The sequence below is a fragment of the Rhinolophus hipposideros genome, assembly GCF_964194185.1.
Source record: "Rhinolophus hipposideros genome assembly, chromosome: 1".
Classification (NCBI taxonomy): Eukaryota; Metazoa; Chordata; class Mammalia; order Chiroptera; family Rhinolophidae; genus Rhinolophus; species Rhinolophus hipposideros.
Window position 1 is genome coordinate 61,955,602 of NC_138047.1, and position 15,102 is coordinate 61,970,703.

The 15,102-nt window shown below is 44.2% G+C and overlaps 1 protein-coding gene across 1 annotated transcript in view; it reads left to right on the plus strand.

Annotated features, from left to right (window-relative positions):
- The first annotated feature begins 3,911 nt into the window (after nucleotides 1-3,911).
- CDS1 (CDP-diacylglycerol synthase 1) overlaps nucleotides 3,912-15,102 on the plus strand; it is a 51,005-nt gene continuing 39,814 nt past the window's right edge. Inside the window, exon 1 of the mRNA XM_081070047.1 lies at nucleotides 3,912-4,570. Within this exon, the coding sequence (XP_080926173.1) occupies nucleotides 4,454-4,570 (117 nt within the window). The 5' untranslated portion in view covers nucleotides 3,912-4,453. The remainder of the gene's footprint in view (nucleotides 4,571-15,102) is intronic.

Here is a 15,102-nt window from a genome sequence, read left to right on the forward strand (position 1 = left end):
GAAAAAAGAAAATAATACCTACACAATTAACATTTTTACCACATTAGGGTAGGCAGATATTTCTATAAGCAATTAAAATCTGCTCAACTAAGACTAATGGGCTCTTCAAGAGATCCAAGATGGTGGAGTAGATAAACACTGCACCTGCGCCTTCCATGAACACATTAAAATTACAACTAAATTATAGAACAATCAACCTGGAGAACTATCAGAAGTCTAGCCGAACAGAAGTCCTATGACTGAAAATATAAAAGAGCCATGGAGAGACTAGTAGGAGGGGTGGAGACACAGAATGGCCTGAAGCTTCCATATGGTGGTTGAGAATCAAGAGGGATATCTTGGCCACAGAGGTTCCCCCTTGAAAAGTGAGGGATCCCAGCCCCCCATACTAGGCTCCCCAGCCTGGAGTACTGGCCCTGAGAAGAGGAGCCCCCACAACATCTAGCTATGAAAAACAGTGGGGATTCTAACCATCTGGGTGGGACAGAAGGCTGCGGGAAACCCAGACATCCTCTTAAATAGCCCGCACACAGACTCACTCGCTCACAGGCACTCACCCTGGGTTCCAGCGGAGGGACGGTGACTTGAGAGGTGTTGGACACATACAGGAGAGCAGACTGAGTTGTGTGGCTTTGAGTGAGGACTAGAGGACAGTCAGCATTTTCCCTGTGTGAGGTCTTCCTCCTGTGCAGCTAGCAGGTGGGAGCCATCTTTCCTGTGATGAGCCCATCCCTTCTGGCCAAATCTGAATCTGATTGGCCTGGTGAGCTTCACTGCTCCACCTTGCTGACTCACTGGGACCCCGCCCCACACAACTCCTCCAACACTTTCTTGGTGAGCAACCAGCCCCACCTGCCTTGCATTCTTTCTTGGAAAACTATCACAGTCTGGTGGATGGCAACTGGTCTCCGTGTGCTCTGAGACTTTTGCTGAGTAGCTCCAGACTCAGCACTAGCACCAAACCAGAATTTACATTAACCTGGTGACCATAACTCTTCCCACTCTAGTGACTCCTTGAAACCCTGCCTCACCAAACTTGCATTCCACAAGATGCTCTATCAGTGGCCGAACCTTAAGGGAGCCAGCAGATGGCAGGCCTCGGGGTGTCCTGAGTTTTTGCAGAGCTACCCGAGGACTGGTATTGGTGCAGATGTCTTTGGTTCACAGTGTGGTCTCTCCCACGTGCCTCCAGGTTTAGCATAGGCAGCAAACAACCATAGTCACTTTGTAGCTCCTACCAAGTAGGCCCCGAACAGCCACAGACAGTGGATGACCTGGGCCTGCATCAGAGCCCCTCCCAAGAGGTCCAGAACCAACATACATGGAGGGTGGCTTCAGACCACTGCCCAGTTAGCCCCATAAGTGAAATACACAAAGGGTGGTCTCAACAGGCACCAGAGCCCGCTGGGGCAAATTCCACTCCAGGAGTGTGCCTATAGCAATCAAGGCTCAACTATAATGAGAGGGTACCCACAACCCATACAAGAGACACTCCTGGAGCACCGGGAGCAGGGGACCAGGGAGACTGTGCCACGGGCCCCACAGGACACCTACTATATAAGACCACGCAGCCAAGACTGGGAAACATAGCACATTTACCTATTACATAGAAACAAACACAGAGAGGCAGCCAAAATGAGGAAACAAAGAAATGTGTCCCCCAAATCACAAATACTACATATAGTTCTTTGGTTATGCTTATCTCTGCCATTCATTCATTCATTTCTTCATTCACTTTTTCAACAAATGTGTTGACTATGTGGAGGTGAGGGCCAGTGCTGTGGCAAGGGTTTGGCCTGTCAACATGAATAAGCTGTGCTCCCTGTTGTCTGGGCTCAGTGTAATCACTCAATGAGTGGCAATAACTATAATAAAGAAGACAGAAAGAAATTACCGTCTAAGCTGAAATATAGGAAGTAGGCAAAGCTTAAGGAAGGGTGAGCTAAGGTAGTAAACCACTCTATTTTGGCAGTCTCTGCACTGGGCCCATTTTTCCTGGGTCAGGGAATTCTACTTCTTCTGTCATGCACGTATGTCCTCTGTTGTTACCTCCTGTTACTTCTCTCACTACCTCTTTTCCTCCTGTAGCAAAGGGAGAAGACAGTCAAAGGAGCTATTGGGTTGACTAGGGGAAGTGGAGGAAACCATCCTGGCACCTTGCTATGCTAGGTCCTCTTTTCTTGAGGCATGGGGAAAAGGGAGGATTGGCTTCTGATAAAGTGAGGCTTTCTTTGCAGAGTCATGTGTAAGCTGGAAGGGACCACAGAGGCCATTCTCCTTACTATCCATTTTATAGTTGGGGACATTGAGGCTTAATGACTTATCCAAGGCTACACAGGCAATTAGTGGCACCGGTGGGACAAGAACTAGACTTCTTAACTTCCATGACTGTTAGAATGGACCAGGGGAGCACTTCTAATGCCCCTTTTTGCTGGGTGAGGTGAGAGAGCCAAAGATGGAAACTCCACTACTGACTTTAGCAGCCTCTTCAACCTTATGTTCTTGACAATGAGGCAGTCCTTAATTTCTGATTCTCCAAAGAAATGGAGAGCAACTGATTAACCTAGTCACCCCACATCTTCTGTTCTTTAAGGAAAATCACTCAATAATAACCATCTCTCAAAGGACTTATTTTCATATCTTTTATAATTTTTGGTACCCTTCCCATAAGTCTGACCCATTTCTCTATATGCCCTTTTGAAAAGGTGGCTATTCAATCTGAACCTAGAGCTTTAAAGATTTGTTTGATGAACTAAAATGATATCCTTGTGCTCTGTTGTTGTTGTTTTTTTACTTTTATTTATTTAACTGTGTTTTTCCAGGACCCATCAGCTCCAAGTCAAGTAGTTGTTTCAATCTAGTTGTGGAGGGTGCAGCTCACAGTGGCCCATGTGGGGATCCAACAAGCAATTTTGTTAAGAGCATCTGCTGTAACCAACTGAGCTAACCGGCCGCCCCCTTGTGCTTTGCTTTTTAATGCTTCCTACTTTGACTGTGTTTGCTTGTTATTAAAGTTTCAGAAAAACATTACTTATTTTCAATGTGTTGGTAATGACTTGGAGAAATTGATTTAGTTCTATAAAGGGAATTCCTGAAGATTGTCCTGTTTGTGTGATGGGCTGTCCCCCCTTTTTTTTGTTTTAAACCATTTGTCAGCTTCTCAGTAATGACCAGGTGGCACATACATATCAGGAAAACTAGTCACCTTCTAATAGGATTTGGAATGGAATTAAATGCGATATTGTGCCTTTCCAGTTCCAGCTTTAGCAACCCAAGGTCCACGACTGCTCAGAGATTAGCTGGTTGGCAGTTTGCACCCCACGCCATCTCAGGGTCCGAGTTCTCTCTTCGGATCCCAGGCAGTGAATTTTGTGAGATTAAATACTCGATTTTCTCGGCGACAGAGCTTGGGTTTGTGATTGAAACTGGCCAAGCCATCCCGGGACGCCCAGTGAGGCAAACGCATCTCCTATTTTCAAGGTGATGACACGGGGCTAGAATGCCGCGAAGTCGACGAGTCCATCCTGCCAGACAAGTTTCTGTTTCTGGACGCCTCTGAACCTCCGGAGGCCACACCGCAGTGTGCCGAGCTGATGCAGCTGGAGTCGTTTGCAGGGGTCGTGCTGAGTGCTGCCAATACCTACCAGACGTCTTTCAGCTTCCCCAGTTGTTCCGGGGACAAGTCTACAAGTTCTCACTCCTCGGTTGGGACGACGGTGCCCGTCCCTCCGCCACCTTCCTGCGCCTCCTCTTTGCTTCAGCTCTTGCAGCTCCTACCTTGTCTCAAAGCTCCATCCAATGTGCGCGCAAAGACAGGGGCAGAGCCTAGGGGCGGGCTCCTGACGTCACCCCTCGGCCCGGGAGGCGGGGCTGTGGGAACCGCAGTGTAGCGCAGAGGGGCGGGGCGGGGCGGGGCCTGCGGCGCGTGACCTGGATGCGGGAGGCAGGAACCCGTCGCAAGGTGTAGGGGAGCCCGGACCAGAGGAGCCCAGAGGCGGGGCGGAGAGTGACCCGGCCCAGGCGGCGGGCGCCCAGCGAAGCGCTAAATCGGGTCAAGCTTCCTTCTTCCCTCCCCGCCCCTTCTCCTCCTCCCACCTGGGCCTCTGCGTGGAGACGCGCACCTGGCAACCGGCGGCCGCGCTCTGCCGCGTCCCCGCCTTCGTGGCTTGGGCCGGGCGCCCCCAGCCTGACCCGCACGCACCCCGAGCCTGTCTCCGGCCCTCGGCGCCGCGCTCGCCGGTGGCGTCCTCGAGCGCTCGCTCGTTGATGCCGTTTTGGGGGTGACCCGGCGCGGCGGCGGCGGCGCCTCCATGGTGGGGGCGGGTTAGTGGCCGCGGCTTTGCTGGACGTCGAGGGCGCGGCTGCAGGGTGAAGGACAGCCAGCCAGAGAGACCCCGCGCGCAGTTCAGGTTTCGGGGTGCTGGAGGCAGCCACGGCGGCGCGGGAGCGCGAGATGTTGGAGCTGAGACACCGGGGAGGCTGCCCCGGCCCCGGGGGGGCGGTGGCGTCGCCACCCCACGAGGGAGAAGCGGCCGGCGGCGATCACGAAACCGAGAGCACTAGTGACAAAGTAAGTAGAGCCGCGAGAGGCGCACGCCCCGGGTAGGTCCTGGTTTGGGCCGGGACACCTGGGAGCGTGGGTGGGGCCCACGGAATGCAGGTGAAGCTGTCGGCTGCCCGCTGCGCCTTCCTCCGGCCTGGCATTATTTCCTCCTTCCGCGAGTGGGTTCGAAAACCCGGACCCCAGTGATGATGCTTTTCCCAGGATAACCGCGGCCGCTGCCGGGATAGCTGGATGATTCAACTTGACTACAATTTATTTTCTTCCCATTCCAGTTTCTGGCCCTCTCCGGGCTCTGGGGCTCACGCTAGACTCTGGATAGAACCTGGCACTTCGGGGGCTAGCTGCTACCTCACACCTCTCGTCTGTAGAGGAACAAAGTTAGTAAGGACTCAACTTGTGACAGGCACCTTCGCTTCCAACATGTCATTGGATCCTGACGCTGGAGGCTTGCCTTCTCCGGCTCCCCCATCAGCACTTTCGTTTCCTCTGTCCTTTTTCAGTGTAATAGATTGTGGAGGGTTGAGTGTATCATACACATGACACAATTACAATCCTTCTTTTGAGTCCTTCGCAGACAGTGCAGTTCTTCTGTCTACCAGTAGATTTCATTTGACCTGACAGGGTAATTCACGAGGATTTTTAACTCCCATTTCTATGGATTACCCTTGCTTCACATTTAAGAATAAGTAGAGGTAATACCACTATTCTGTGTAAAGGTAGGAAAAGATTCAGTGTTAGGCTAATTCGGTAATGTAGTGGTGCAAGAAGGAATTTTTGAAAACAATGCAGTTTTCTGACCCTTTAGACTGGATGATTTAGGTTATTGGGCCAGAGAATACATTGTTTCATAAAATCTTCTGTTAATAAAATTCCATATTTATTTCAGAAGCTCAAAGCACTTAAACTGTTTCTAGAAGGCTTCTTCTTTTTTGGAAGCAGGTATTCCATTTTGAATTACAGAAGTGAAGTGGATTGGCCAAGGTCAAGTCAGTGGCCTTTGGAACTAGAACCGGTTTCCTGATTCCCTTTCTTCCCGTTTGTACTGTTGCTGAGAGGCTCACTGGCAGCTCTGATTTGGGGAGGGTTCCACCTGGAACTTGATGTTGATGAACTTGATATAATCTAAGTTACAAAGCCCTGATGAGAGCGTACCCCATGATGTCATGAAATAATAAATTTCACAGTGATTTTAGGAATGAAACTTTAGAATCACTAAGATGACATCTTCTTTACTTTGTTCTACCTTTGACAGCAGGTGGACTAAAATGAGTCTGTGATAGAACACATGTCCAAGAATTACACAAAATATCACCGTTTCCAGCTACTGAAGGTTGAAGTTACAAAGCTAGTAACCGTGGGCTGAGAACAGTCCTTGTGAAAACTGCCTTGGAAACTAGACCAAAAATAGAATTAATTAGGTTGGGATTTGTTTTGTCTCAGCACTGGTATAGTTTAGAATGAAAGAAATACCAGCTTCCCCATGTCAACTTCCTTAACTAGAAGAAATTAACAAGCTTTTAATAAAAGAAAACATGTTCAGGAAGCATGCATAAAATAACTTTCCAATTAATTGAATTCTTTAACACCCTGATGTATTTAAAATGGGAGCTATTTCTGTGGTTTGATTCGACTCATTAGAACTGTTGTCTTTAGCTATCTGTGACTGGGTTACCTCACTGCGTATTTATTTATTTATTTATTTATTTATTTATTTATTTATTTACTTATAACCGCTGCCCTGTTGGTTTTCATTAATACATACCCAGCTGTGTTTTGTTTTCTGAGAGTAGATGTTGCCATATGTAACCTGTTCTGTTAAGATTTCTTGGACAAGGATGAGCATTTTCAAACCATGTCTAAAATGTTGCTGTACTTTTAGAGTTTATCACAAGGAATTCTTGACTTGGCAAGCTTTGAGACATTGAACTCTATCCTCTATCTGTCCTTTCTTATCAGGGTGTATATTTGAATGCACCTGTATTTCCAGGTCAAGGGCTATTTTAAAATCAGTTTGCACATCGGAGACTGGTTAATAATTGGTCTATTTAAACTCTTTAAGTGCCTTCTCTGTTTAAGTTGCGGTAAAGGCAAAACTCTTGGGGAATTAATGAAAGAAGTGGAGGAGGTGCATTATATTATGCTATTATAGTACACTCCCATGCCATTTTGTAGTCTTTTTATAATGGTGTCATGTTAATAACATGAACTCTCATTGTTTAGGACCTGGAGACTTATGCTGAGAGAAAGCTCTGTGCTCCGGAGAATTAGCAAGTGAAAAATGCTTCTTACCTGCAAGTTAATGTTCCCAATTGTTAAATGCTAGAGTAATATTTGAGAGATGACAAGACCACCTTCTCCAGGAACCCCCAGGAGACATACAAGTTAGGTATCGATTAGAAGTCTGAACAAGGCATAGTTGGACTCTGCATGGAGACAACAGGAAAAGCTTTAAAGAGGAGGTGAGGGTTGCACTTGGATTTGAAAGATGGCTGAGGATTCACCAGGTGACAAGAGTTGGAGAAGGGCATTCTAGGCAAAGGACACGCGGAAGTGTTCTCCCCCTTTTTCAGTCCCCCCCTTCTTCCGCCCTTCCTCCCTCTCCCGCCCCCCTCAGTTCCAGCCGGTGTTTCTCAGTCTAGTTGTGTAGGACACAGCTCCCTGGCCCATGCTGGTGTTAGGAGCCTTATGCTCCTCCTGACTGTGGCAGTCAGTCAACAGTTATCCATCAGCCGCTCACAGCAGCTCATGGCAGCTCCCGCCAGCTGCTGGCCACTTATGCTTGGCCACTGGCTGCTCATGGCAGCACACAGTAGCCCATGGGTACAACTCACTGGCCCATGTGGGAATCGAACTGGTGACCTTGGCATTAGGAGCACTGCGCTCCAACCACCAGAGCCACCGGGCCAGCCCTGGAAGTGTTTCTTGAGTCAGGATTCACAGGGACCTGAAATTAATTTGGTAATCCTGGAGCATAAGCTGTGCCTGATTGGTACATGGGGAGGGAGCCTTGTGAAGGAGGTTAGGCTTTATTCCATGGACTTTGGGAAGCCACTGGAAAGTGTTTGCAAAGGCATTAGCTTATCACTCTAGCAGCAGTCTGGAGAAAGTGTTGGAAGGGGGAAAGATCTGCCACAAAGAATTCAGATAGGAGCATATTGTAAATGCTATAGGTAAAAAGTGTTGAGAGCTTGAAGTGGATCTATTAGGGGCAGGGGAGTAGGGGTTGAGAGAGAGGATGTATGTTTTAGATAATAGTAATGGGACCTAGACTAGGGTGATCAAAGACTAATAAGCCTGCCAGGAGACACATTTTCATCCATAAGTTAAGAGTCTTTAGGTAAGTGGCAAAAAGTATTGGTCAGTTTTGCAGGTTAGGAATGAGCATGGGTGAGTTGGTTTGGACAGGGTGTGTCATTCTCTAAAATAGAGAGGTGGTTCAAGGTGGTAATGAAAACTGAAATGAAAGGTCAGGTATGGAAATGTCGACGTTTGAGTAGGATAGGGAGGGGAGAGAACTGAAGACAGCTTTGGGAGGTGTGCAGGGGTAGAGGAGGGTGGGAGATATAGGGAAGGAACCAAGACGATGAGGTTCTGGGAGCTAGGAGAGGAGGCATTGCTTAGAGGACATCAGCAGTGTTTAGGAATGAGGGTGAGGCATAGAGCACTGGTTAGCAAAAGATCTTAGTAGAAGCCAGGCTTTAGGCTGAGGACTGTGAGAGGTGAAATATAGGTAGTTATTTTCAGGAAGTGCCAGTGGCAAAAGGTAATACAGGATAGCAGCTAGCGTGGATGGGGGATCAAGTGAAAATTACCTTTCTCAAGGGAGGAAAGATAGGCCTTTGTGTGAAAGAAGTCAAGTGGGAGTGAAGATGCTGATCAGAATGGGCAGGTCCTAGAAAAAAGAAAGCAGAGGAATGGAGGGTGATTGCAGAAACACTTTGAAAAGCAGAAGAGGGAAGATCAAAGTGTTTGATGCTTTCAATGTTCTCAGTAAAGTAGGGTCTCAGAAGCATAGAGCTTCAAGGGATCTTAGAAAACAATGTAGTTCAACCCCAATATCCCTCTCTCTCTGCCTCGTGTCTCTCTCTCTCTCTCTCTCTCTCTCTCTCTCTCTCTGTCTCTCTGTCTCTCTCTCTCATACTATATATTAAACTTAACTCTGGAGTGTGGTTGTTATTGCCCCAAATGACCTAAAGAGCAAGTGGCAAAGCTGGAACTAGAACTCATCTCTGATGGGACACCTTTACAGTGTTATTTTAGGGTGTGTAATATGAAATGATCAAGAAGCAAGCACTAGAATTAATCGAACTCGGTCAGTGAAGATTCAGTTGAACTAAAGTAACACAAATTTGTTGTGTACCAAATTAACATAGTTCTTAACTCAGTAGCAGCAGTAGTCATAACAGTCAATATTTGTTTAGTGATTTAGGGTTCACAGAGTACTTATACTGACTTTATTTGACTGTATTTGCTCCTCATAACAAATGTTTTAGGGATATTCCCCATTTAATAGCTGAATAGGAAAGGCAGTAGGAATGATTTTGGCCTGGGAATGCCAGGTCAAGGATACTAAAGGAATGAGGGGGGTCTCTGAGGCCAGGATTGAAGTGGCTGACCATGAGTTAGGGTGGGCAGGGAAGTGGACGGAAGCCCAAGTGGGTTATTGAAGCTCTGGATGGGTTGAGAGAGTCTGAGCAATTTCAAGTGTTACCTACCTGCCTCAAGGGGTTCGGTTTGCTTGCATGCAGCAAAGCCAAAGGAGACTGAATAGGCATTTGCAGCAAAGAAAGGAAAGGTTTATTTAAGGAAATGGCACCAAGCCTAGAGACACAGGTGAGCTAGCCCTCGAAGACCAGGCTCCCTGATGGTGTGTGGGTTACAATTCTATCGGGCAAAATCACAAGACACTGTAGGTTAGGGGTTCGGGATCGTGTTGGGAGCTGATAGGTTGGAGGTGAGGAAAGTAACACATCATTTCTTCAGGCCTTGAGGACAGTTCTGAGGTCTCTTCCAGAGTCCCTCTCTGTCCAGTCTCATGGGAAAGGAGCCAGGGGGTGGTTCTACCTTAGGGCTCAGGAACTGAAATATAATTTAGGTCAAGATGTTATCTTTAGTCTGCAGAGGTTCAGACCCTGTGACCATCAGTCAGGTCTGGGCTACTGTCTTCTCCCTCACAGGTTGAGGAGTTGCTGGCTGTTTCTCAGGGGAAGAGGTTTCAGAGGGGTTACATATAGAGAGAGGGATATGATTTCTAGGGCTAGGATTTAGAACTAAATTTAATCAAAATCTTATATAAGGACCCTCAGTCTCACAAGTGAAGCTGAGACCTGATTTACTCGACCAGAAATGGGAGAAAACAGGGTGCACATGAAGTTGTGACTAGTAAAGGGGAGCCTGTAAGTGTCCCCGGTGGGCTTGTTATGTGGGGATGCTGCTTTGTTACAGATTTTGGTTTGTGAAGTTGAGGGTGAAAGCTTCCGGAAGTCAGTTAATTTCTGACCTTCCCCATTTTACATGTGTATAGTCGCTTTCATAAATGCTCATGTTTTTTAAATAAATTTAATTTTGGAACTTATGTTCCCATAAATTCTTTATTTTGGCACACTTCAATATGAGTTGTCTTGGTGCCACCTCAAGTATAATAAACATTTTCTGTATTGTTTTATCTGTCGATGAAAAACATCCAACCTAAGAGAAAGCTTATAAAAGTTTATTTGAACCAAACTGACAACAATTGCCGGGAAGCAAAGTCTCAATGGATTGAGAAAATGCTCGGCAAATGGCGATTTGTAGCTTATTTTATACATAAAATCAAAGGAGGAGGGTTACATGAAATCCACTGGTGATAGATTAAGGGAGTGGGAGAAAGCAAACTGGGAAAGTCTCTGGGATTGGATAAAAGTAAATTGGAGAGACAGGTACTTCTTTTACATAGGTGGGTGCAGGATAGTTAATAGTTCACATAGAGATGTTAATAAGGGACAAGAATAATGAGGGATTCTGTACTTTCCTGCTCTGGTCCAGAAAAAGGGATTACTGACATTCCAAGGATGTCATTTTAGGTGGTGCAAAAAGACAACGGACAGACCCGCTGAAAGGCACATTTTACTGTATTTGCTCCTCATAACAAATGTTTTAGGGATATCCCCCATTTAATAACTTGATGAAGGAAGCTGAAGATGTGACTTCCCACCATGGGTCATGTAGTTATGAAATTTTCTATGCTCATGCCATTTTACGTGGTTATTTTCAATTTCCTGAGCTTGTCGGGTTTAATATATGGCCCCTTTTCCGTCTATACATCTAAATCTAAGCCATTAATAAAATGCCAATGTTTATATCTAGATTTCTAGAATACAATTTTGGGTGATAACTCCTCAATTGTTGATCAGTTGTTAGCGTTACCACCTAAGTAATTTTCCATGATTCTTTTGTTATTTGCAGCATATTCATTTTATTTAATGATACTTTTTGAATGCTCACTCCCCAGATATCACCAACCAGCCAATTGATGAGACAGAGTTGAGTTTATGACTTCGTGTTGTGAGGGAGAGCACCCCCACGCCAGAGCTTTGGCAGTCTTGAAGGGGGAAAGACGTGGGTGAATTTTATTGAGAATTGGAAGTTTGGTTTAAGGGAGGGGGGTGGGCGGCCTTTCAATTCAGGGACTTGATTAGGATTGGGGGAAGATCACAGTGTCACAGTTTGGGATTGGTGGCAATAGCCAGGCAAGGATTTTGAGTTTTAAGGAGAAAACTTGTTTGTTGCTGCTTCCGATGGAAGAGTTGATGTGTCTCACAAATTCTTCGTATGAACATTGAACTCCAGAGCAAGTCTCCAGGAGTAGTAAAGTTATGCTAATGAGACAGTGGAATTCTAAAGTCATGTTAATGTAGGCAGTAAGCCATGTGGGGTGAGACTGGAAGTTTCTGTAAAGTATGTTTTATATTATACTTGGAACTTCTAAAGAATATCCTGGTGTTACCACATGAGTTTTTCCTTACTGCTTGTGATCTTGACTTTAATCAGTTTATTTTCTTAGTATTTTGAGAAATTTTACCATAGAATGTCATCAGTTATATCAAGTTTTGGATGCAGTGGACTTTTTGATGTAAACAATATTTTGTTTGTCATGAATGTACTAGGAAGGAATGGAACAATTTAAAATAGTACTGCACTCCAAAAATTATCTCATAAAGAAAAATTACAACATATACATGTATATAGTGTCGACGAAAAAACATCCAGTCTAACAGAAAGCTTATGAGTTTATTTGAGCCAAACTGACGACAATTGTCTGGAAGCAACATCTCAGTGGACTGAGAAAATGCTCTGCAGAATGGTGGTTTGCAGTTTATTTTATACGTAGAATCAAAGGAGGAGGGTTACGTGAAATCCATTAGTGGTAGATTAAGGGGCAGGGCCGGAGAAAGCATGGGGGTGGGAGGGGTAGGGGGGTGTTGGGGTTGGGGTGGTGGGGGATAGGGTGGGGGGGTTGTTGTTGTTGGTGGTGGTGGTGTTGGGAATTTCTGGGATGGATAAAAGTAAATTGGAGGGACAGGTGCTTCTTTTACATAGGTGAGTACAGGATAGTTAATAGTTTACAGCACATAGAGATGATCATCAGGGGACAAGAATAATAATGAGGGATTCTGTAGTTTTCTGCTCTAGTCTGGAAAAAGGTATTACTGACCTTCCAAGGATGTTATCTTAGATGCAAAAAGACAACAGACAGGCCCCCTTAAGGTAGAGATTGACCTTTGTCAAGGAAGCTACAGACTAAAGATGGACGTCCTGCCCTGGCCCAGCTTAGTTAAGAATTTTTATGTTCACTCCATCCTGTGTGGTTATTTTCAGTCTCCTGAACTCATCAGGTTTAACCTGTGGCTCCATCCACAATAATATGATTATTCTTTGTTTTTATGTTTATACTTATATATGTGTATGCTTTTTTGTAAAACAGACTTTTCACATGTTTTTTCAATATGGAGGTTTTGTGTGCTTGTTGTCCTTTAACTATTCTGTTTGGGGGATATCTTTAAAAAAATACAGGTTTTAATTCAGTGTAAGGAAAATAGGTCATTTAAGAATTTACAGACATATTTCATGAAGCTTGGCTTGCTTCTGTGTATTCAGTAAAAGCTTGCTGGGTGCCTATTATATTTGAAGTTCTGATTGAATGTCACCTTGTAGTTCTTTATACTTTTGAGAATAGGGGTGACGCCAAGATTTGTTTGTTTCTCAACAACTAATAGAAGAATATACTAACATCTTGGATTGTAGACTTTAACTGCTTGGTGTTATACAAAAAAAAAATTTAACTTCCACAGCTAAAAGACTTTTTAAAAGAAAGGGTTTATTATTTATTAAGCTATTGCTAGCGAAAAAGACCAGTCTTGGGCCATGGAGTCTAAACCACAAGCAGCATGGCTAGGTAGGAAAGAAAACATTTCTATTGTCTAGGAGTTTGCAAGTATTTTTATATATCAAATAGAGGGGAGAAAGAAGAAAGAAAGAAGTAAACCTCTGAAAGAATTTGCATGAGCTATAGACAAGGGGTGGAGAAGGTGAAGTAGGGCCAGCTCTGGGCCCAGAGTCTACATAAAGAAATGTCCACTCCTATAGACTGGCTGGGGCAACGGTCCTGGAAGCCCACGTGTAAACAACAAGGGGAGGCTCCTGGAGTTTGATGGTGCCTGGCTAAAATAATCTGTGGAAATAGCCACTGGAAATTAATCCAAAATTCTGACATATACAGGAATGTGAGCCATCTTTTCAGAGCAGGCTGTTTTGTCTCTCTCTCACTCTCTGGCCGTTATAATTTTAATTTAGAACATCAGAATTTTCTTCTTGCCAATGGAATAAAGATAATAAAGCAATTTGTAGTTTGCAAAACACTCACATGTACACAATACCAATTTTAATTCTTTTGCAATTGTGTAGACAAGAGAAACAGACTTAGTTTACACCTGAGAAAACTTAAGGTGTGAAAATCTAAATTCCTTTCCCAAGGTAACACACAGTATTTAGAGCTGGGATTTACCCTAAATTTTCTGACAACAGTAAGTAAAGGAGAAATTAGGTATATGGTCCTAAATGTATAAAGTTAACGAAGGTATTTACTTGGGAACTTTTTTTTTACTGTTACTATTTTGTGTGATTTTTGAACTATTTTGACATTTCTGAATTGGCTAGAAACTTGAGAACCCTTAATTCTGTGATTTCAGGAGCCTGCATTTGAATCAAACAAAATTGTTTCTAGTATTCTTGCTTATTTTATGATCGATTAGGAATCATTAGTTCTTATTTTATAGCTGTCCACATTTTAATTCGTTTAGTTGGGAGATTTCTCAGAACCTATTTAATGAGAATAAGTTGATATTTTGAAGTAACTGCAGAAAAGCAGAGGAAGTATTGTAATTTCATAGTGACCGATTGATTCTTGATCATTCCTGATCATTCCGTAAGGTAGAGATTGATCTTTGTCAAGGAAGCTACAGACTAAAGATGGACGTCCCGCCCTGGCCCACCTTAGTTAAGAATTTTTATGTTCATTCCATCCTGTGTGGTTGTTTTCGGTCTCCTGAACTTATCAGGTTTAACCTGTGGCTCCATCCACAATAATATGATTATTATTGAGGTATTCCAAGTTTAGTTGTCTTTCCAAATGTTTACTTATTTGATTATCCACAGGTAGAGGTCAAAGTTATTTTTCGTGTTATGTCATTGGATGTTTGTTTGCTTAAGACATTGTCAGAATTATCAAGATTTTAAGCTTTCTTTTAAATATAAAATTGGAATGCACAGGAAGGGAGAAACAGGAGTCCAATCCAGTGTAAGGAGCTCATCCCTATGGAAATTTAAAGTTGCTTTTTGCAAACTTGGTGGCTAGGAAAGCAGTAGTGCTTTTTGGCTTCCTAGCTATGCTTACAATTTGATTAAGTTCTGACATAGGAGGTGTGACAATTAAGTTTGCGAACTTGTTGCAACAATGTTGCTAACCTTTTTTGATATCAGAGGGATTATTCATTATGAATTTGTACCAACTAGACAAACAGTTAACCAAGTTTGCTATTTGGAAGTGCTGAAAAGGCTGCATGGAAAAGTTAGACGACCTGAACTTTTCACCAACAGTTCATGGCTCTTGCATCACGACAATGCACCAGCTCTCAGGGCACTGTCTGTGAGGGAGGTTTTAGCCAGTAAATAAATAACTGTATTGGAACACCTTCCCTTCTCATCTGATCTGGCCCCCAATTATTTCTTTCTTTACCCCAAAATAAAGGAAATATTGAAAGAAAGACATTTTGATGACATTCAGGACATCAAGAGTAATACGACGATAGCTCTGATGGCCAATCCAGAAAAAGAATTCCAAAATTGCTTTGAAGGGTGGAGTAGGCCCTGGCATCAGTCAGTGCATAGCTTCCCAAGGGGAGTACTTCGAAGGTGACCATAGTGATATTCAGTAGTGAGATATGTAGCACTTTTACTAGGATGAGTTCGCGAACTTAATTGTCTGAACTTGTATATATAAA